The 23,691-nt window shown below is 44.1% G+C and overlaps 1 protein-coding gene across 1 annotated transcript in view; it reads left to right on the top strand.

The window, feature by feature from the left end:
* SYNGR3 (synaptogyrin 3) overlaps nucleotides 1–23,691 on the top strand; it is a 267,227-nt gene that overhangs the window by 127,526 nt on the left and 116,010 nt on the right. Inside the window, exon 2 of the mRNA XM_085629386.1 lies at nucleotides 14,005–14,239. Coding sequence (XP_085485512.1) covers nucleotides 14,005–14,239 — 235 coding nt within the window. The remainder of the gene's footprint in view (nucleotides 1–14,004; nucleotides 14,240–23,691) is intronic.

The following is a 23,691-nucleotide window of genomic DNA, read 5'->3' on the forward strand; positions in this document are numbered from 1 at the left end:
TTTCTTGCTTAAGTAAAGTAACCGCAATTCTTCAGGACCAGGTGATTCACACACTTATCGGTAGTGGTAGTGGCTACTGTGGCACTTACCACACATACAGCACCCTAATAAGTGGTGACTAGTGCAGGTGAGGTACAATGCCTGAAAGAGAAAAGTACAGGGACACAAACATACAAGTAAAATAACAATCGCAATGTGACAAACATTGTAGATCTTATCTCTTAACAACTACGATCATCAGTTGTCATGCAATTTCACTATTGCCTAGTGTTCAGTTATAAGGTGGTACTAGGTGTGAACACCCTTAAGAAGTGGACTAAAACAAGAGTAATAATAAATTTTTTTAAATTAATTAATGATGACCAATTCCCACTGTGAATAGTGCTATGGCAGAAATTTCAGAACGCCCGAATCGGGGGGTATACAGTGGCATCAGTTAATTTGGTTCAACCACTCACCCTTAACTGCAGGGCTACGAGATCCAACGAGCTGGCGCTGGAAGCAGACACCGGAAAGTACAGTGTCCTAATGGTACAAAAAGCGGCGACCGGAGGGGAGGGCAGAGAGTGCAGCCGCAAAGAGATTGGATTGAGAGCTGTTCACTTTGTAGCTCAATCGTATAGCGTGGAGATCCGCACAAGGTGGGGACCCAGGCACTGAGACCCACAAGAGAATACTTACAGAGGTCCGTAGTACAGGACGCCTTTCCACCTACCCTTGATCCACGCCGACTCGGGGGACATATCTCAGAACTCCCGGAGGCATTATCAAGCGTAACCTAGCCAATCAGATCCGTGTACCAATTGGTACGTCAGGGAGGTGCTAGTGGAAAGACTAGTATGCGAAGTCTACTTCCGGTAGAAGAAGAGAAGTGAAATGTTGGCGTGTTGTAGGACGTGCCACGTAATCAACAGGAAGTGAAGACGTGGAGTCACATGTAACAACAACAGTACTACGTGAGAAGCCCTTATTGGTTGCTAGAGTTTGTTATCGTAACCTTATGATGTCGGGGGCGTGTCAGTCCGATATGCTCGGTGAGGACGTGACTTAGCGAATCAGGAGAAAAAATATAAAAACTATAGCAAATGCGTGTTGTTGGCACCTGATGTAATGTAATCCTTGCGTCGCCACATCGCAAGTTGGGAAAATGAAATGAAGGTATCATAAGATATCTCTAGACACATATGTTAGTATGCTATGGTGTCTAAGTGTCACAAGCTCAACCAAGTGTGGACCCAAACAGGTATCGAACGTCTATTAGAGACAGATAGGTAGTGATATGTTCTGTCATGTCAAATATTGGTGAGGCTACTCCACGGGATGTCCTCATTCAATCCATCGGTATTGGAAGATAATCTCATCACCCACCTCTGCTCCAGAGTGAATAATTGTGTTTTAGTGACATTCTTAGGGGACTGGAGAACTACCCACTTGAAAGAATCTGGAGAGTGATTTTTTTCACAAAAGTGCTTAGTCATCCTAGTGTTCATTTTTTTGCAACGGAAATTACTCCGATGCTCAATGATTCTCGTCTTCACTGGTCTAGTCGTCATCCCTATGTAGGGTAGATTACACGGGCAGGTTATCAGATAAACGCAGGAGGCAGTGTTACAGTTAGTGTGCGTTCTGCATTCCCACGTGGTCCCGTTAGGAAAGATGATGTCCTTTGTTATTTTAGTTTGTGGACAAACCACACAGGAACCACAAGGGTAGTGGCCCCTGACAGGTGGAAGGTTCCATAAAGTGGATTGAGTGGTATTCACTGGTGGTTTGGGTTTAGGTCTCGTATGTATCAATCTCTCCTTCAAATTGGTGGTGCGTTTGAAGGCAAAACGGGGATTCGGTATTGTAAGTTCCCCGGTGTGGAGGATACCCCAATGTTTGTTAATGATTTTCTTGAGTTGTGAAGAGTTAGGAGTGTAGGTAATCACACAAGTGAGGCAGTCGTCAGTTTTTCTCTCTCTTGGTTCAAGTAACCCTTCCCTGTTGTTGTTACGGGCACGTTTGTAGGATCTCTTGATGTCCCGGCTCTGATACCCCCTCTGGAGGAGATTGGTCATAAGGGTTTTGGACTCCTTTTTAAAGTCAGTAACAGAGCTACAATTCCTCCTGATACGGAGGAATTGACCAAAGGGTAAATTTTGTTTGAGTGTCCCAGGGTGATAGCTGTTGAAATGTAGTAGACTATTTCTATCAGTGGGTTTGCGATGTAGTGTGGTGCTCATTTGATGATCGTCTAGTATGATCAGGAGGTCCAGAAAGGGAAGCTGGTGGTCAGAGATGGTACTCGTAAATTTTAAATATGGATTTAAAGTGTTTATCCATTGGCAAAATTCATTGCAGTGTACCTGATCACCCTTCCAGAGGATCAAAATATCGTCAATAAACCTCTTCCACAATAGGATGTTCGCTCTATAAGGGTTTGATTCATTGTGGATGGCTCGTTCCTCAAAAGCTGCCATGTAGAGGCAGGCCACACTAGGGGCAAAGGTACTCCCCATCGACGTGCCCTGTGTCTGATGGAATAATTGGCCTTCAAACTCAAAAAAGTTTTCTGTTGGAGCTAGAGTGGCACATTCAACGTAAGACATTTGGACCTAAAAAGAATGATTAAGGATTCTAGGTGTTGTTCTTGGAGTAGTGATGGTGTCATTTATATTGAAACCTTATAGGTTTACAATCAGGTTGCCTGCTGTTGGTTTCTCTACCATGATAGACAAAGGCGTGCAGGGTTTAGAACCTATTTGTGATGGTTGTATAACAGAGGCATGCGTGGCTAAACCACGCGCGCCTCTGCTACGCTGCTTAAACCACAAACAACAAATACGTCTGAACAATGCATTCTTTTACCACGCATGGCTTTACCACGCACGCCTTTAGCACACAATTTTGTGGTAAAGCATGACTGGTATGTGAGGTAAATATCACATCGAGGCCACCCACACTGAGCCTTAAAAACTACCACAACCCCCCCCCAGTCCTAAAAACTTCTTCAACCCCTCCTGAGTCCTAAAACCTACCCCAACCCCTCCTGAGCCTGTAAAACTACCCAGACTCCCCTGAGCCCAAAAATGACCCCGACCCCCCCCCCCCAGAGCCCTTAAAAGTACCACAAACCCCTCTGAGCCCCTAAAACTACCCAGACCCCTTAGCCCTAAAAACTACTCTGACACCCCCCCCCCCTCCAAACCCTAAAAACTACCCCCAACCCTTAAACAACCCAACCCCCAAAACCTGGTCCCAGACCCACTTACCAGTCCGCGTCCTCTCCCGATCCTTCTTGTTCCTGGGCCCGCCCATCTCATCATCTAGACCAAACACTGCGTTAACCACGCTTATGCGTGGTTAAGGCAAGCGTGGTTCCGCTTGTGGGGAAAAGGCACGCGTGGCTCAGCCAGCGTTGTTAAAGCCGTTCCCCATTTGTGATGCCGCCAACATTCCAAAAGTTCAAGGTTGGCTATGATTTACCCAACGCCTATTCACTCTATAATTTGCAGATGCACGATTAAATATAAATTGATGAGATAACGTATTTCATATTCAAACGTATGATTAAAATAAGCAATTACTGGATCTAGCACTAGACTGCTCAGCTATTATTTGAAAATATGGATTGGGAGACGCTTGGCAAATGTTTTCTGGTCAACTTTTTGTTGTTTATTGCTGTATTTGGGTGTTAAACTGGTACTAAGGAAACGAAACCTTTGCACAGACTGTTTTAACATGTGCAAAAAGGACAAAGTAAAGAAGTAATACTATCAAAGAGTGTGCCACATGATGCCGCGTAATAAGGCGTTTTTTTACCACCTAATTAGGTCAAGTCTGCCACATAATTTGATCCTCTTCTGTGGTATAAATTCAGCCCTGACCACAATTAATTGGAATGTACATAATTTTCTGTTATAACATATTTATAACCCACTAAAGATATAGTTGGAAACATGGATGAAGAAGTGAATAAATGCAAACACCCTCAAGAAAACTAGCTGCAGATAGGCGTAGCGAACATGTGGTTTAAGAAGTGTTTGTGAATCGAGAGCTAGGACTTCAGAAATGTCACAGTAGATGGGCTATTGAAACATGTTTCTAATCCATTAAAGATTTTAGTTGGACACATGGGTGAATGAATGCATGAAAACACACTCATGAAAATGAGTTGTGGACGGCGCAGTGAATCCGTTTTTAAAAGTCTTTGTGAATAAACAAACTGGAACTAACTAACTTGGCTTAATAAGTGCAGGAGGTCTCAAACAGACGACATTTAAGAAGTGCATATTCTGGTCCAGTAGAAGTGCTTTTTCTAGGGGAATGAAGCACATTCCAGTTTCATGGCGCCTAGACATAAAGGGCCATATGTAGGTAAATTACATTTACCGATTCTTAAATACCGAATTTTACCGATTCGGTATGTATGAATCGGTAAATGTAATGTAGGTAAATTATTACCGATTCGGTAAATGTCGGTATTTTAGAATCGGTATTTACCGAATCGGTAATGGCAACTGGCTTCCCATTCATTCCTATGGGCCTGGAGGCCCATAGGAATGAATGGGAAGCCAGTTGCCATTACCAATTCGGTAAATACCGAATCGGTAATGGGGGAGGCATCATCATGGGTGGCAGGGTGTCACATTGACACCCTGTTGCACCCCTGATTCGTCCATGTGTGCACATGTGGCGCACATACATGCCCTAAGGGCATGTATGTCTGCCACATTGCACACTTCAAATTGCACAAAAATGCTTTTTTACAGGTATTAGTCATTTACCATCAACTTTTAGTTGGTGGTAAATAACGAATCCCCACACCAACGAGACACTCCCCCTACATATCATTTCAGGATTCGGTATTTACCGAATATGTAAAATTACCGATTCGGTAATTTTACCGATTCGGTAAATTACCGAATCCTGAAATATGCCCCCTACATAGCAAAAGCCAAAATACCGGTCGGTAACGGGATATTTACCGAAAATCGGCCGTTACCGACCGGTATTTGGCTTCCTACATATGGCCCAAAATCTTCTTCTTTTGCTAGCGCCTCTAAAGGGGAGAATAGCTGGCAGACTTGGCAGCTGATCTGAAAACTCTGAGAGGGGCATAGCATTTTGTTATTTTTCTACATGTATGTAGGTGCCATTGCATCATCTATGGTTGATGTCGAGAAAGGACTAATATGAAAATTGAGAACTCTGAGGCGGGTGATCATGGGAAGGATAGTTGGCATTGAAGCCTTACAATTAATTGATCTCCTGGTTTCAGAGGCTAGTTAGCCTCCTCAGTCATGACAAGTCACTAGCCAGAGTGAAGAAAGCTGAAGGCGGGTGGCTCGCGACAAAAAGCAAAGATCCAGTTCAACTGCTTGCATACTATAGAAGCTGTCTGACCCACTATGTCTTACGCATGCACACAATGCTACACATCTTGCACCCTGCTGCCCATGACACACACTAAACCCGCCTCACCCGCCCAGTGCCACAAACAGGTCTGACCCCCTCTTCAAGACTGCACTGAAAAAACCACACCTTCTTCTCACCGCAGGCCATCATGGCGGATAAGCACCACCTCTTGTGCAGAACGCCCTCTGCCAACGCGATGTCGAACATGCATACCATACAGTATATTTTGTAATATACTTTACATGTGCACCTTCTTTCTTCTTATTGTATGTAAGGCTCCATGCCCAAGGTACTCTAAGACTTTATAGGTCACATGCACCTTTTCCTAAAACTCTGTACAACATGGCTGGCTAAAATACTTTCTCTTTTTCCCATAAATAAGAACTTGTTGTCTTCTTACATGGAATGTTAGTGTTTCTCCAATGAATACACCGAAGAGTGTGAGATAAATTTACACCATGGAATATTTGGGATTGATTGATGTTCGATAAGCGGGAAGATTTGATCCTGGTATGTCACACTGAATGAGCATCATTATTTATTCAATTAAATCATGCTTATTTTAGGCCCAGTCGTCCAATAATAAGTAATTACACAATTAGTCAATGCAGTGGATAAAAACCAGTGGGCTCCGTAACACAGGGTTTGGACAGCGATGTCAGTGGGTGCTTCCTAGCATCCTGCCAAAGACCAGGCAAAATGCCTGCTAGCTTCTGGCCGAAATCGGTGCCAAACGTAAGGCTTCTAGGGTGGCGGCCCAATAAGTCTGCGCAAATCCTTCCCCAGACACCAGAAGCCAGGAAATGAAATAAATAAAGATTTTTTATTTGATGCCCAGGATCTTTAATCATTAATTCATTCATTGTTACTTTGGTCTCCTCTTCATTATCCAGACAGACTGTAGCCCTTACCGCCTCTGTCCATACTTCATAGCCCATCTTTGAAATTTATAAGCAAGACATTATATCACTAACGGGACTTGGGAAGAAAGAGAATGTTTCACATTCCAGGTGTCCCTACTGGCTCCCTGTAAAAGGTCAAATTAACTTTAGACTTCCTCGCTGGATGGTCAGATGTGAAAATAAACTTGACCTCACCAGGCTGACCACCCACATCTGTGCCTATCTCCCCACATGTTTACTTTGCAGTCATTCCCAGAATATTTGGTGCTTTTTTGTGTCAAATGATAGATAGATAGAAGGATGGATGGATAGATAGATAGATGGATAGACGTTCAGGGGGACAACTATTCCCTTTAATAACAGTGATAATTCAGTATGCAGTTGCTGAAAATTGAAATGTTGAAATTGTTGGAATGCTTGTTGGAAAGCATTCTAAAATGTTTTGTTCTTGAAATGTGGAATATTGATTAACAATTTTGTCTTATTCTTTGCTGCCAGTATCTGTTGGTCATTCAAATACTCAGTGTTATAATATCACTGTATGTCAGGCTTTAAATGTATTCTCCTTGAGTCAGATGCAATACCTGTAGATGAAGGCCTCTATGGAGACAGGTAGTATTTAACAACATGTTTAACTCGAAGCATAAGAGCTAAAATGATATTAGGACATTCCACCGATTTAAGGCAGAAGTTTCTAAACTAAAAAGGGAAAACATGAATTGGAAATATGTTGCAGGAGGCCTATACAAGGTATTATGTTCTACGTCCTAGTCTTCAGCAGAGCGCTCAGCATTCCAGTGTTTTAATATTGACGCCTGCAGTGTCTTCGTCATTGCCTTAGTGGTTTTACCTTGAAGAGAGGAGCAAGTGTGAAAGGAGATTTATTCTAACAGTTATTTTGACCGACAAGCACTGGTTTACAGGTTTGACTGCTCACATGTTTTCAGTGTTTGCAAGTAAATTCATTAGCTCTGTGACAGAGAATTTGACTGGTCCATATTTAAGTGCATTGAAACTAAATTAGCTTCTTCCATACCCGTTTACTATAATTGATGACTCTCTTGCTTCAGCTCCATAATGGGATTTCTAGATAATGAATAACACACAGTTGTTTCTCTCAGTTGCTTCAGTACCTCCTAAAAAGGTTTATATGGTCATTATGCCAAAAAGATGCTTTTAACCGTTTGTTCCGAATGTTCAGATATTTTTTAATATTTGTCAAACTCTGATTAGTTTTTGTGAAAGCAGGAACCCCGAAAAGGACAGGACCAGCAATGTAGAAAGTCAAGTCAAGTCATAGAATTTGTATAGCGCACTACGTACCCAGAGGGTTTCAAGGCGCTTAGGAAGGGGAGGAGGGTTATTTGTCAAATATCCACGTTTTAAGCTGCTTTCTGAACGCTAGGTGGTTCTGGGTGAGGCGAAGGTAGGCGGGGAGTGAGTTCCATGTTTTAGCAGCCAGGTATGCAAAGGATCTGCCTCCCATGGTGGTCTTGTTGATGCGAGGTATAGTGGCGAGGGCTTGGCTGGAAGATCGTAGTTGGCGGGAGGGGGTGTAGAAGGACAGTCGAGAGTTGAGGCAATCTGGTCCGATGTCGTAGAGTGATTTGTGTGCGTGGGTAAGCAGTCGGAAGGTGATCCTCTTATTGACGGGTAGCCAGTGGAGGTCTTTAAGGTGATCAGAGATGTGTTCGTTGCGAGGGATGTCTAATATGAGCCTGGCTGATGCGTTTTGGATTCGTTGGAGTTTCTTCTGGAGCTTTGCGGTAGTACCCGCGTAGAGGGTGTTTCCGTAGTCCAGTCGGCTCGTGACAAGAGCGTGGGTAACTGTTTTCCTTGTTTCGAGGGGGATCCAGCGAAATGTTTTTCTGAGCATGCGAAGAATGTTGAAGCAGGAAGAGGATACGGCGCTGACTTGTCTGTTCATTGAGAGTGAAGAATCCAGGATGACGCCTAGGTTCCGTGCGTGGTCTGTCGGGATGGGTGCTTTTCCGAGGGCTTCAGGCCACCAGGAATCGTCCCATGCAGAGGGGGATGTACCTAGGATGAGGACTTCAGTTTTGTCTGAGTTCAGTTTCAGACGGCTTTGTTTCATCCATTCGGCAACTTCTTTCATTCCTTTGTGTAGTTTAGTTTTGGCGGTGCTAGGGTCATTGGTGAGAGAAAGGATTAGTTGAGTGTCGTCCGCGTAGGAGATGATGTTGAGGTTGTGTCGGCGTGCGATGGCCGCGAGGGGGCTCATGTATACGTTGAAGAGGGTGGGACTGAGTGAGGATCCTTGAGGGACGCCGCAGATGACTTCAGAGGCCTCGGACTTGAATGGAGGAAGGCGGACTCTCTGGGTTCTTCCGGTGAGGAACGAGGTGATCCATTCAAGTGCTTTTCCTTGGATTCCGATGTTATTGAGGCGTTGTAGAAGGGTGCTGTGGCAGACTGTATCGAATGCTGCAGAGAGGTCGAGGAGGATGAGGGCGACTGTGTCTCCGTTGTCCAGTAGAGTTCGAATGTCGTCTGTTGCTGCGATGAGGGCGGTCTCAGTGCTGTGTTTGGCTCGGAAGCCGGACTGTGAGGAGTCGAGGGATTTGTTGGCTTCGAGGAAAGCGGCGAGCTGGTTGTTGACGGCTTTCTCGATGACTTTGGCCGGGAATGGAAGAAGCGAGATGGGGCGGTAATTTTTGAGTTCGGTGGGGTCCGCTGTTGGTTTTTTCAGAAGGGCAGTGAGTTCGGCGTGTTTCCAGTCTTCTGGGAAGGTAGCGGAGTTGAAGGAGCAGTTGATGACGTCTCGGAGGTGCGGTGCTATGACGGAGTCTGCTTTGTTGAAGAAGTGGTGAGGGCATGGGTCTGTGGGGGATCCTGAGTCGATGGAATTCATCAGGCGGATGGTGTCCTCAGTGGAGATTGGGTTCCAGGCGTTAAGGGTGTTCACGGGGGGAAGGTGGTCAGCAGATGGTAGGGTGGGTTGGTTTCCGGGTTGGTTGTCAAAGCTGTTGTGGATGTCTGCAATCTTGTTGTGGAAAAAAGAGGCTAGGGAGTCGCAGAGGGTTTGAGAGGGGGTGATGTCGTTGGAGTTGGCCGAGGGATTGGAAAATTCCTTGACGATGTTGAAAAGTTCCTTGCTGTTGTGGGCGTTGTTGTCAAGTCGATCCTTGAAAGCTGTTTTCTTGGCTTTTCGGATCAGTTGGTGGTGGGTGCGGGTGGCGCTTTTGAAGGCGTCCTTGGTGCTGGTGGTTGGGTCTTTTTTCCAGGCCTTTTCAAGGGAGCGGCAGAGTTTCTTGGACTTCTTGAGATCATCGTTGAACCATGAGGCTTTCTTGCTGCCAGGTTTGCTTTGACGTTTTTTCAGTGGAGCTAAGGTGTCGGCGGTGTTGGATAACCATAGGGTGAGGTTGGCGGCGGCTTCGTTGGCGTTAGAAGAGAGGGCTGGGGAGTTTCGAAGGAGCGATGCGGAGATTTGGTCCGTGGTGATTTTGTTCCAGTTTCTTTGCAGGGTAGGTTGGGAGTGGATGATGGGTTTCGGCTTGTTGTAGATGAAGTGAACGCAGCTGTGGTCGGTCCAGAGGAGATCCGTAGTGTGGCAGAAGGAGATATGATTGCTGGATGTGAAGATGGGGTCGAGTGTGTGACCTGCGATGTGGGTGGGGGAAGTGACTAGTTGTTTAAGTCCGAGGTTGGCGAGGTTGTCCACGAGGGTGGAGGTGTTGTGGTCGTTGGTCTTTTCAAGGTGAAAGTTGAGGTCTCCCAGAAGGATGTAATCTTTGAAGGGGAGCGCGTGTGGGGTGATGAAGTCCGTGATGTCTTCACTGAATTTTGCGCGGGGTCCTGGTGGTCTGTAGAGGAGAGTGCCTCTGAGTGTTGTTTTGGGGTCGATGTGGATCTGGAAGTGAAGATGTTCGGAGTTGGCGAGATTGACGTCAGAGCTGGTTGAGATGCGGATAGATTTCTTGTGGACGATGGCGATTCCTCCTCCTGTGTGGCTGGTACGGTCTTTGCGGGTGATCTTATAGTCTTCAGGGATGGCAATGGTGATGTCTGGTGCGGAGGAAGCGTTCATCCATGTTTCCGTAAGGAAGGCGATGTCCGGGGAAATGGTGTCTAGTAGATTCCATAGGTCAATGGCATGCCTATGGACCGATCGGGTGTTGAGAAGGATGCATTGTAGGTGGTTGGGGTCGGGAATCTGTGGTGTGGACGTAGCAGAGATGTTGTCGGTGCCGCTGAATTTGCAGGAGTAGCAGGAGAAAGGGCCATGGGTGTGTTCAGGAGCGGCAAGGACGCAGTTGGGGGCGCGACCGGGGTCGAGGGCTAGGAGGGAGGCGGCATCGTAGGTAATGCGGGAGGGCTGGGCAGCTCGAGGGGCAGGGGGTCTGGCGCTGGGCGCGGTCCAGGCGCGGACGGGCGTAGACGGGCTTACCTTTGGCGCACCTTCGGCGCGGGTTGGGCGCGGACGCTGCGCGTGGACGCTGCGTGCGGGAACTACTGTCATATATGGATAGCGGAGGGGGAGGGGCGAGGGCGGCTCAGCTGGGAGGCGTGGCGGGCTCAGGGGAACACAACAACAGCAGGATCAAAATGGAGGGGAGGTCAGAGCAGGGCGCCGGGGGAAATCACACACAACAATGCAATCAAAGCAATGTAAGCGCTGTGGGATAATAGCGCTATGAAATTACGAAGCTTACTAAAAATGGAGCTATGCAGATATCACAACTTGGTTACAATGCAGCAATACGATACCACGCTGTGAGGAGCAGCGAGGGGAGCGATCACTCAAGGCGGAAGCAGCGAGTGAATCACAGCGCTGCGAGGTTTGGGGAATGCTTTTGGGTGCTTGTGGGAGGGCGGCTCAGCTGGGAGGCGTGGCGGGCTCAGGGGAACACAACAACAGCAGGATCAAAATGGAGGGGAGGTCAGAGCAGGGCGCCGGGGGAAATCACACACAACAATGCAATCAAAGCAATGTAAGCGCTGTGGGATAATAGCGCTATGAAATTACGAAGCTTACTAAAAATGGAGCTATGCAGATATCACAACTTGGTTACAATGCAGCAATACGATACCACGCTGTGAGGAGCAGCGAGGGGAGCGATCACTCAAGGCGGAAGCAGCGAGTGAATCACATCCAGATCCAAGTTTATTAACAATCAACAGAAAGTCCATCCACTCCTGTCTCTAGCCTGCCATCAACTCCTAACCAGTTGAATGATAGCATTCTGAACTATCAGGCAGGAGACTGGAATGCTCATTTAAATAATAACATTGAGTTACAGCAACAATTAAAGGGGAAATATCACATAAATAAATACACCACAATACACATCACACTTTTCATCCAAATTGGCAAAATGTGTTTAATAGCATTACAGCAGATCATTGCTTACAGTGTACAAGGAGTAATAATAGAAACAGCTCATTTATGAATTAGGTAAAGCAGAGGAAAATAATGTTTTTTTATTTGGGTTTTGTAAATAATCAATGAAGGAGCAAGGCGAATATGTCTATGCAGAGCAAACCCTGGTGTGGGTGGCAGAAGGATAATTAAAGAATTGTTTGTATAGAGGAAAGAGGATTGAGGTTGTTAGGAGTGGTGGGGGCAGAAGGGAGCTACTGAAAATGTTTACTTTTGACCACATATTGCATGAGATATGGAGAGCTGCAATCCAGCCCCTACCCATACAACATGACCGTTTGTTACGTTGGTGAGTGTTTTAAGCACAATTAGAACATTGGAATGTTGAGCGCTCCATTGAAAACACTGGAGGGCTCCAGCCTTCTTATGGCCGCTAGAAGCCCGGAGCATCAACATTCCAGTGTTTAACAAAGGCCTCGGGCTTCATGAGGCCTTTGTCTTACAAATTAGAACACTCTGCCCTCTAGCTGCGGAATGCTGTATTACAGCATTCCACCGCTAGAGGGTAGAATGTTCTAAACAGGATTTACTTATGCATAGAAATAGTGCTCTCATGTACTCCAACAGACGGTAATATTGCATATTGCATGAGCTCCTCTTCAGGACTGCATATCAATCCCAAAAAAACAATATAGCCTTAGAGCCCTCCGTAGCGGGCTGTACCAGCCATTAAAGGTCAGCTCCCTTGTTAAAGTCCCGAGCCGAAAGCTGGAGTGGGCCTTTAATGGCCGGAAAAGCCCGCTACAGCGGGCTCTAAGGCTATATTATCCAAATATTTTGCTCTCTCAGCGCTGCTCTCTGGTCTGAGGATCCTGCATCCTCCCAACCCTGGAATCAGCCACCTGTCCTCCAGACTCGCTAAAGCTTTCCTTAGACCGGTCTGGGCAGACAGGTTTTGTCAGCAGAAGGCAGAGTGGAGATCTTTTAGGATGTTATTGGTGCCTACATGGTGTTCCTGAAAAATGTTTCAAGGGCGTGGCTAGACGCGTTAGGGTAACAGCTCCAGATATCCAGATTGATCTAGCACCTTCACAGGTTGCTTATACAATTCTTCTTTTTTTTTTTTGCAGTAGAATTACAATGCAAGTTTTGTATCCCGTTTGCCATCACTCATTGTTAGAAAAAAAGGAAAGGCTGTTTAGAAATCCAATTTCACCAAAGGTCAGTGGTGAAGGAGATCATTCCGCAGTCCGTTCTCTTTGGGTCTTTGCGCCGTAGCTGTCTAGGGTGGTCTGTCCCCTTCTTCTGTGACATTCGTCCTTGCATCTCAGGGACTCTTTCAAAGAGCGGCTCTATGCAGCTGTCCAGCTGAAGCACTCTGTGCTTTCAAGTCATCATTTGTTTTGTGGCTGTTTTCACTAATACTCCTTCAGTGGAAACCAGAGTGATTAAATGTTTATTCAGATGTTAATAAGATAGCCTGCCTGGTTTATTAATACCTGTCTGTTGTTAGGTTACAAATAATTCACCCTGTCCCTAAGAAGAATCACTAAATTCCCCAACATACCTAGAAGTGGTCTCAACTCCTTTCTAAGCTGCAGAATGTTTGCAGCATTCTCCTTTTGAAGGGGCGGTGCTTAATGTGAGCCGATGGTTGCAGGTGGGGCCTGCCGGCACTCATGTTTGGGGACCAGCACTTACTTTCCCTCAAACTTGGATCCAGAGCAAGCGAGATCAAAACACAAATGGTGGGAAGAAGGTGGAAGAGAGAGGGAGAAAAACAGTGACAGAGGGAGAAAGCAGGGATGAGAGAGTCTTCAAGGGTGAGATAAAGGGGAAGGGAGTGACTAGTGGTGGATAGGCATGAGTTGGAATCAAGACTAGGCAGCCTCGGTATTTGTAACCCGACAAGCAATAGCGCTGTCTCCTGGCATCTGAGCAAAACATTGGTCACCAGCACTTAATATTTTACAAATTAAGTACTGAAAGGGGGAATGTTTCATACCCTGGAAGCATTGATGGGGAAGGAAGGTATTTTTTTTTTACTTTTGGTTGTATATATGTTTGGGGTATCCAGTCTCAGAGTATCCTAGCTTCTGATGTGGCTTTGTCCATATGAGATAGTTTATTTGTTTGCCAGTTACCCTGGGACACCGGCTCGGGAGGCCTTTATATGATGCATATAGAGTTTTAGTTTTGAGGGACAAATGGTGCATTCCTGAATAGTGCCATCTGAAGAAACACAATCGGGCCACAGTGCATAGCATAGCAATGGTCTGAGAGGTAGAGCTCGGGTAAATATAACTTAAAGAAACAAGAACAAAGTGCAATGTGTCTCTCTTTTTTTCCTTTGTGCAGATTTTTGCCATTGTGGTGTTCGGCTCCATAGTGAACGAAGGCTACGTAAACCATGGAGACCCTGAGCTACACTGCATCTTCAACAAGAACGAGAGCGCCTGCAACTATGGAATCACCATCGGCCTCATTGCCTTCCTCGCCTGCGTCTTCTTCCTCGTGGTGGACATTTACTTCCCACAAATCAGCAGCGTGAAGGACCGGAAGCGGGTGGTACTCCTGGACATGGCCTTCTCAGGTAAGTCATGCAGTGCGCACTGGGCGGGTTCAGATATTGAGAAGTTCATTTACATATGATCATAACTGGAGCAAGGTCCATCACTTGTGATTTATCCGAGGACTCCAGCTGCAAAAATAGCTGAAATTCCCAGGTGTATTTCTGGGAGTGAATGAGAAATTACCGGGCGACTCAGACCCAGAGCACTCTATATATAACCCAGGCATACTAAAGTGCGCATAAACTTGCAACCATCAGGCGCGAATTATAAAATTAGAAAGACGTACAGAATTTCAGTTGGCAAATCAATATAGAACCCGTCTAGCAGGGTGTAACAAGAATCATCACAGTGAAATTCTACTCCCAGGGGTTGGGTTTGTCAGAGTGAATGATCAATACCAATTCAAATTAGTCTTTATTCGATATTTTTCAATCATAAAAGACACAAATACAATACATGCAATGTCATAAATTAGCATTAAAAAGTAAACATTCAATTCCTTATTAGAAAAATATCATTAAAGGAATTTTCCATTTCAAAACATACGCTTCTATATAAAAGTTAATATCATTAAGTGATGGTAAACCAGTAATCGCTAGGATTGTTATATCCTTAGAATTTTAAGATTTAAAAAAACACCAGTATAGAGAACAAATTGTTCATGGAGATACAATACACACAGGAGACACCACACTATATATGTATAACAACTAATTATTGCGGAATGGTAGCTGCTGTAACCGCCAGGCTAATTCTTCTAAGGGCCCAAGTCCAACTCGGAAACTTAGCCATTGCTATAGCTACGTCTTCGCGTGTGTCTGTTTTCAGGATACGCAGCGCTGTTTGGTATAATCTTGTGCCAAGATTTAAACAGATAGTCTTGAGCCATTTGTGTCGAGGGCCCTTGTATGCTGGGCACACAAACAGTATGTAGGCTATGGACTCTTCCATCGTTAAGCACGTAGGGCATTTGGTGTTAAGGCATTATGCCATTTTGAGATGAAAGATTTTATAGTGAGGGTACCGACTCTAAATTGATGATACAGTTTCCTGTCGCAAGGTGTTGCGATAAAATCCCAATATGCTTCAGGCCTGAATTCATACTTGTGTTCTAAAAAAATTCCTGTCAGGGAAGTACTGCTCACCAGTGACATGGACTTGAGTGACCATGGCCCTATATAATGCTTTAAAATCATTTTTAGATGTGAACAAGTTAGCTACTGGGTCCTCCCACAAATGGCTGAGCCCCATATCAAATAATGTGCCCTTGATCATTTGCAGCCACTTAATTTTTGATGACATGTCTGCTTCTCAAATATGCCTCACTGCATTTGCATATGGTAATAACTCTGGAGTTGTCCATAATCGTCTCCAGTAGGCCAGGGGTCTCAAACCTACAGCCTCCTCAAATGAGGTACAACCCAAATCTAATAGTAAAGGTTTAAGGGGAGTCAATTGAGGAAGACCGGTTAGGGATCTCAGAAACATATTTTGAGCAAGGACTAGGGGAGTTAGATTTTCAAAACCCCAAAGCTCTGCACCGTAGAAATTTCGATGCCCTGATTTTCCCTTTGTAAATCACTAGAACAGGCCTTACCGGTTTACTGTGGGAAAGTCGATGCTCTTTCAGTAGGGCACCTGCTAATTGGTTATGCCTGAGGACTAGTAAATCTATCTGGGGCTTCCAGTTCATCCTCTTACCCATTGTTACACCCAGATATGTGAAGTTGTCAGTTTGCTCCAAAGAAACCTTGTTAATAACTACTCTGCCTTTCACTATTTTGTGTTTATGCAACACCATGAACTTTGTCTTATCGACATTTACTACTAGCTCATGGTTGTTGCAAAAAACGGTAAATCTGTCGAGGGCACGTTGCAGACCTGATTGAGTTTTGGACAGAATGAAGGTATCGTCTGCAAACATTAATAGTGGTTCCTTCAATGATCAATACAAAAACCCTTTCCTACTATGGTAGTCTGTGAGGTTACAGGTACCCAAATATCTTTCTCTGGCCCGCAACATAATGTGATCACAACCCGCTTTTAGAGGCCTATTGGCTTTACTGTATGCTTTTTACAATATAAAAGTAGACAGTCTTACTGCCTTTGTAATAACTTTTCATAATAAACAGGCCAGACCTGTAACATCTTGCACAACAGAACTTTTCCATGCACGATCAAGCCTACAGCTGTTATCGTTGGCTTGTCCCCATAACCACCTCAGGCCTACAGTACTGAGCGTAAGCTTTCCCACAGGGCAACCATAAGGCATCCAGTCATAAAATTGCAAACGTATAATCAATTACAGCTGGCGAAGCAAAACACTATCTCTCTCTCAACAGGTCTTGACATGGGTTCTCCCAGTATAAATCTTCCATACTCATGGTTGGTTAAAGAGTGTAAACAACACCAAAACCCTTGCCAACTAACATAATCTGTGAGATTCCATGTAACACAAACATGTCTGTAGACTCAATCCACCCTCATATGCCTGTTAATTTTAATATAGGCTAACAAATACTTTTCATAATCATTATGCCAGTCAATAAACGATCAGGCCTACAGCCTTTGTCATTGGCTTGTCCACATACTGAAGCTTACTGTACTGAGCTTAAGCTTTCCACAAGGCAACCATCATGTATAAAGTCATAAAACAAATGTACACAAATTAACAGTTGAGAAAGCAAAATACTGTCTCTCCTAAGAGAGCCTAGCAAGAATTTAAATTATTGCATTTATTCTGTCCCCACGGCTTGTTCGGGTGGATCATCGAAACCAATACCCTTTGTTACTTTGGCAATCTTTGAAATTCTAAGTAACAAAATATCTGCCTACAGGATTTAGCACTGTGTAAAATAAATTCATCCTTTAACCCTATTGTCTTCAAAACATGCTTTTCACAATACTTAGGCCAGGCCAGGCCTAATGTTCTTTTCAATAAGTTTAATAATAAACATATCAGACCTATAAAATATGGCATGTTTTTTCCAAAATATTAATGAAGCCTTTACCATGGTCTTTACACTTTATCCATCACTGATCTATTCAAATGCACATAAACTGGCAACTATCATGCAAACCAATATAAAATTACAAATAATGTGGAAAAATACAGCTTGCAAAACAATATACAATCCTTCTCAACAGTGCCTAGGCTTACTGGCTGGAAAAATGTTTTTCACTATTAATAAGCTAGACCTGCTGCATTTGTAATAACGTTTCATAATAACCAGATCAAACATATGTTATCAAACATAATGTTTCCCAGTGCACCAATCAGGCCTGTAGCTTGTCACTATAACCAACTGAGGCCTACAGTTTGGTAACAAAATACTTGTGTATAGCCTGTAACACAGTATGATAACCAACTGTTAATGGCTTACTGGCTTCAAAAATGTTTTTCACAACACTGGCCTACAGTTTTGAGCAAAGGCTTTCCCACAAGCCAACCATCAGACACACGGTCAAAAAATTCGAAAGATTCACAAAACTACTCTTGGCTAAGCAATATTCACTCTCTCCTATGAGGGCCTAACAACATTTCTTACAGAGCGAACCTTCTATATCCACGGTTTGTTGTACGGGGTAACCATCAAGAAAATCATTGCCTACTACGGTAATCTATGACATTCCATGTAACAAAATACCGATCTGTAGGATTTAATATAGAGTGCTAACAATCACACTTAAATGCCTGTTGACTTTAACATGTGCTTTTCACAATAAGCAGCGCCTTGAGACCTTCACGGGTGAGTAGCGCGTTTACAATTCCCTGATTGATTGATGCCTAGTCTCTTTATCATAACATTTCATTTTAAACAGATCAGACCTCTAGCCATTATCATTGACTTGCTATCATAACCAACTCAGTCCTGCCGTATCAACTATAAGCTTTTCCACAAGCCAAAAGTGCAAAACAAGCAGTTTTTTTTAGTGGAAGAACACAAATTCGCTAAGATCAAATCTTGTTACCCCGGGGGAACCTATGTGTGGGTGGAGCCTAAACCCCTCTGAAAGCTATTTTGTGTTAATCAATTAAGCTCGGGTGACAATCGCATTGTCAAGCCAGAGTCAAAAATCCTTCTAGATGAGTGTATCCCGGGACATCTCATACTTCTCTCAAACACAAAAAGCACCCTAATGTGTAAATTTAATGATGGAAGGGAAGGGTGCTGGGAATGCCTGCAATGTATTCATCATAGCTGCCTTCACCCCATCAGTGCTACTGCCAGAGAAAAACAAACACAGTAAATTGTCTGGTTACCTAAGACATTTTGACAGTATTACAATGTCATGTGTGTGTCCCTAAAAGTTGAACCGTAGACAGCCATAATGCTGCTGTCTCAGGCAGCTGGATAAATAAACAAAATAATCATAGCTGCATGAAAAGGAAGAACTTTTTCTGTGGAAGTACGTACCTTCTGCCCAATCAAAACATATGTACCTGTGGTGGATAGCCTGGTTGCTGATACGCCCCTCCGCAGCCAAATCTCAACAGCGGTTAGTTGTTTCACTGGAAAGACGTGCTTCAGTATTTCAAACTCCTTTCTGTGTCAGCGTTCCCTGGCTGGCTTCCACATGTTTGCGTCCGGCAGCATGTTAAGATTGCCGCTGCTGATGGGCTCCAAAACGCTCACAAATGAGCTAGCACCATCCTTGTCGCCAATGTGTTGTGGGAAGGTACCAGTTGAATAAAGGAAGTTACTTCGTGAGAACAAGTAAAGTAGATTTATTGAAGTCTTCAAGTCAAATGGTGGCGCTCATCCTCCAGCGTCCTTCCAGCTCGGCCATCTTGCTAACGACACACAAGCCCAACTGACAACCATTATTACAAACAGGAGCACAGAACATGGATTGACCCATGCATCTCAGAAGATGCACTTCCAAAGAATACACTTAGGGCCTCATGTAGGTAGCCAAATACCGGTCGGTAACGGCCGATTTTCGGTAATTATACCGTTACCGACCGGTATTTTGGCTTTTGAGATGTAGGGGGAGAATTTCTGTATTCGGAATTTACCGAATCGGTAAAATTACCAATTCGGTAAAATTACCGATTCGGTAATTTTACCGATTCGGTAAATTCCGAATACAGAAATGAGATGTAGGGGGACTGTGTGGTGTGTGTGGGGATTTGTTATTTACCACCAACTAATAGTTGGTGGTAAATGACGAATATGTGTGTAAATGCAATATTTTGCCCGTAGATGTGTGCAATGTGGCAGACACACATGCCCTCAGGGCATGTATGTGTGCCACATGTGCACACATGGCCGAATCAGGGGTGCAACAGGGTGTCAATGTGACACCCTGCCACCCTTGCATGTGCTCCCCCATTACCGAATCGGTATTTACCGATTCGGTAAATTACCGATTTTTTCCGAATCGGTAATATTTACTGACCAATTACCTACATAGCATTTACCACTTCATAAATACCGAATCGGTATGATTCGGTATTTATGAAGTGGTAAATGCCAGCCCACCTACATAAGGCCCATAGTGTGGAATAAAGAATGAAAACACATCCTGTGGAATGAAGAATTCACATCAAGAGAATGCATGAATACATGGAATGTATAATACCACAGTGTCCTTGGTACATGTGGGGATGCAGCCAAAGCCCCGCTCTGTAATACTAGTGAACTCTCTTTTTTAAGTTGATCACATAACGCCTGGCGAAAGCTGCACTATCAAACTAGGGCTAAAAAAACAATGGACATATTTTACCCCCAAAAAGTGGAAAAACAGCCCATTTGGCATGCACATCCTTCAACATAAAACCTCCACAAAGCTCTTTAGATCGAAGTCATTTTACTTTCACAGTAGCTCACAGAAACCAATTAAAAAAGACTCCCTACTAACCAAACACAACCAAAGGCCAACAAATCAAAAGACTTAATCAAACCATGCTTCCTCTTGTTTAATCTATGATCTTATCAGCTAGCTCCACAGGAAAGAGAGTCCGGATAGTAAATGCGCCACAATGCCATTACAATGGTCATTAGCACTAAATAGAAGCAAATAACATTGTGTGGTGCCACCTACATGCTTATTAGTGTAGGCTTGGCCATCTGAGGTTTTAATGGAAAATGTTGCCCAACTCTCTAGTCACTTTTCTAAATGTAAACTGTATCGATTGATCATTACAAATGCAGGAAATTAGGGGGATCCTGTAGAATGCTGGATCCAGAAGCTATTACTGAGCCAGATCCGGACTGACTCCAGCGAAATATGGTGGATTTGTCCTGATGTAATTTGGCAACACCAGGACACATTTAGCAGTGTCTGCATGTTGTCTGCTTTCTGTTCCGAGCAGCAAGGTGATTTCTTAATTTCACTTCCAGCTGGGCCCAAAACAAAGGTCTGACTTAAATGTCCATCAGCCCTCCTTTTGTTTGTGGGACACTCTGAATGGGAGCTATATTGAGCCTAATACCCAGATGTCAATTTAATAGAGGGAAACAAAGGCACCCAGCTTATTATCACTTGAGTGAATTAATGAAACCTTTATAAAGAGCAAACATTCACCCTGAGGGGTATCTTGGTGCTAAAATCTGAGAACGAAGAAAAACATGTCCAACCACAACTGACAATGAAAAAGAAAAAAGAGAAGAAAAACATCTGTTAGAGTCGGGGAAAAAAGTCAGGTTTTCAGGAGCTTTATGAAAGTGTCAGTGTTAGGACTTAGTTTAACAATGCGGGGAAGGTTGTTCCAAGCCATTGCCCGAGGAATAAATATAGATCTGCCGCCTCTGACTTGTAACCTAAATTTTGGGATCCTTAACAATTTGTTAATAGCCGATATTAACTCGCTTTAAGGGAAATAAGGCACAAAATGATCTAAGAGAAACTTAGGTCCAGTTTGATAAAGCGCCTTGTAAATAATAGTTAAGGTTTTAATTAAAATCAGTTTTCCAATGGGAAGCTAGTGAAGAAGCCGTAGACCCTCGGTATCCGAACTAATGCGAGGGAGTTCAAGGATCAAACTGACTGCTGTGTTTTGAACCACCTGCAGCTTCTTAATTAGATATTTAGCCAGCCCAAATAATTTTTTTTACAGTAGTCAAGTTTTGAAGTGATCAAGGCATGAACAACCCTCATTCTTGCTGAGATGGGGAGAAAATCAAATACGTTTTTAGGGGAATTGATTACAGAGAAGCAGATCCCCAAGACCAAATTGACCTGTTGGTGGAAGGATGGATCATTATCGAACTTAGCACCCATATTCCTTGCTACCTTGGTAGGTCGAGGAGAGTTGTCAAGTCTTTGCGGCCACCAGCCCAAGGCGGAACACTGGATATTAGATGCAAAACAGAGAGAATTTCCGTTTTCTCTGCATTACATTTTTAAAAATTCATGGTCCTCCACCTAACCACTTCAGAGAAGCAAGTTTTAAAGTTTAGTCCAGAAGTGTCTGAATTCTTATCAAGAACTAGAATCAATTGGGTATGATCAGCATAAGACATAACGGAGATCCCAAAAGATTTGATAAGAACTATTCGGGCTTCCATGTTACATTAGTCAGTCAGTCAAAAGGTCTTTATTCGATTTGCATCATAAAAGACATACTACACATATTAGACAATTCGACTACAATACAGTTCATATACAATACAAAAAAGACTATAAAACCTTTAAAATAGTAGATAAAATAGTAGATTAAAAATAATCACATCATGTTAAAAAAATACAATAAAGTGCAAATAGGGACGTGCCATTTAGCCCAAGGACCAAAGTAGATACTATTGTGTGGCAGCAAGGAACAAGGATTACGGCTTCAGTTTCTTAGCCCTAAGGATCCATGCCCAACTAATAAATTTAGCAACACCAATTACTATAGGATTGGAAGTATCTGTTTTCAAAATTCTACTAGCGACCTGTGCAGAGCGGGTACTCATTAGTCTGCATACAGGTCGAAGCCAGATACGTCTAGGAAGTTGATATGTTGGGCAACAAAAAAGGAAATGGTCCATAGTTTCAATCTTGTCTACACAAAAAGGGCATTTATCACTACCAAGAGGACTCCAACTTTTGGTGAGTCCTCGCAGTGGTAGAGCGCCCACTCTGAACTGGTGATACAACTTACGATCAAGGAACTTCAAGATAGTATCCCAGTAACTTTCATAGACAGAGTCATCCTTAAAAGCTAGGAAGGTAACAGTCATCGTGGGACCTATAAGGGAAGCACATCTCCTGTTCTTAATATAATTCCAGTACGCATCCTTAAGTACCTTTTTTGCCGGGAAGACTTCTGTATCAGGGTTAACCCATAGGTCACGCATCCCGAGATCATACAACAGGGTTTTGATGCTAGACAACCAGGGAATCCTATACGACCCCTCCAACCCTTTGATCTCCAGAAGGGCTTTTGCATAGTTAGATAGTTCGGGGGTCGTCCACAAGCGACGCCAGAACGCCAGGGGTCTATACCCTGCCCAGTCCTCTATAGGCTGGATTCCCAGATCAAACAAAAGAGGGATGCGTGGGGTGGATTGAGGAAGCCCAATAGCTGACCGGAGGAATTTATTCTGGGCAGTCATCAATTTAGACAAGTTATTAAAACCCCAGATCTCAGCTCCATATAAAATTGCAGGTAAAATCTTGGAGCCGTAGATCTTCATGAGTGGAGCTATTGGTTTTGTTAAAGAGTGTTTGTGCTCTTTCAGCAAAGCTCCTCCCAGTTGGGCATGCTTGAGCGCGAGGAGAGACCAGCTGCACGTCTCGCTAAAAGTGACCCCAAGATAAGTAAACACTGCCGTTTGGGATAAGTTGACACCGCCCAAACACACCTCCGCCTTAACCCGCCGGGGGCCGCGAAAAACCATAAACTTGGTCTTCCCGGCGTTTATTTCCAACTCATGCTCGCGGCAAAAGATCTCGAAATGAGACAGGGCCAGCTGCAGTCCCTGTCTCGTCCTCGAGATCAAAAGGGTGTCATCCGCGAACATGAGCAGGGGAATCTTCATTCCTGCCAAGGTAGGTGCATCAGTAGGGCTATTTAAAAAGTAGTTTACAACCCCATTGATAAATAATGAAAACAGGGTGGGAGCGAGTACGCACCCTTGTCGAACACCTTTGGATACTTTGAATCTGTCAGTCAGCTCCCCGGGTTTACCCCATCGGACACGGGCGTACATGTTTTCGTGAATGGTGACCAAAAAAGAAACCAGATCTTTTGGCATGCCCATATCCAGGAGAGCTTTCCATAGCTTGTCCCTCGGCACAAGGTCAAACGCAGACCTTAGGTCTACGAAGGCTGCATACAACTTGCCTCCCCCCAAAAAGACAACCTTCCAATACAGAAGTACTACCCTGAATACTTGGTCCAGGGTCCCAGTATGTGAACGAAACCCTGCCTGAAGAGGAGACAACACATCAGAGTCAGACATCCAGATTTGGATACGACCAAGTACAAGGCGGGCAATCATTTTTTGTACTGCGTCTATTAGACTAATGGGTCTGTAATTGC

Source organism: Triturus cristatus, chromosome 10, assembly GCF_964204655.1.
Source record: "Triturus cristatus chromosome 10, aTriCri1.1, whole genome shotgun sequence".
Taxonomy (NCBI): domain Eukaryota; kingdom Metazoa; phylum Chordata; class Amphibia; order Caudata; family Salamandridae; genus Triturus; species Triturus cristatus.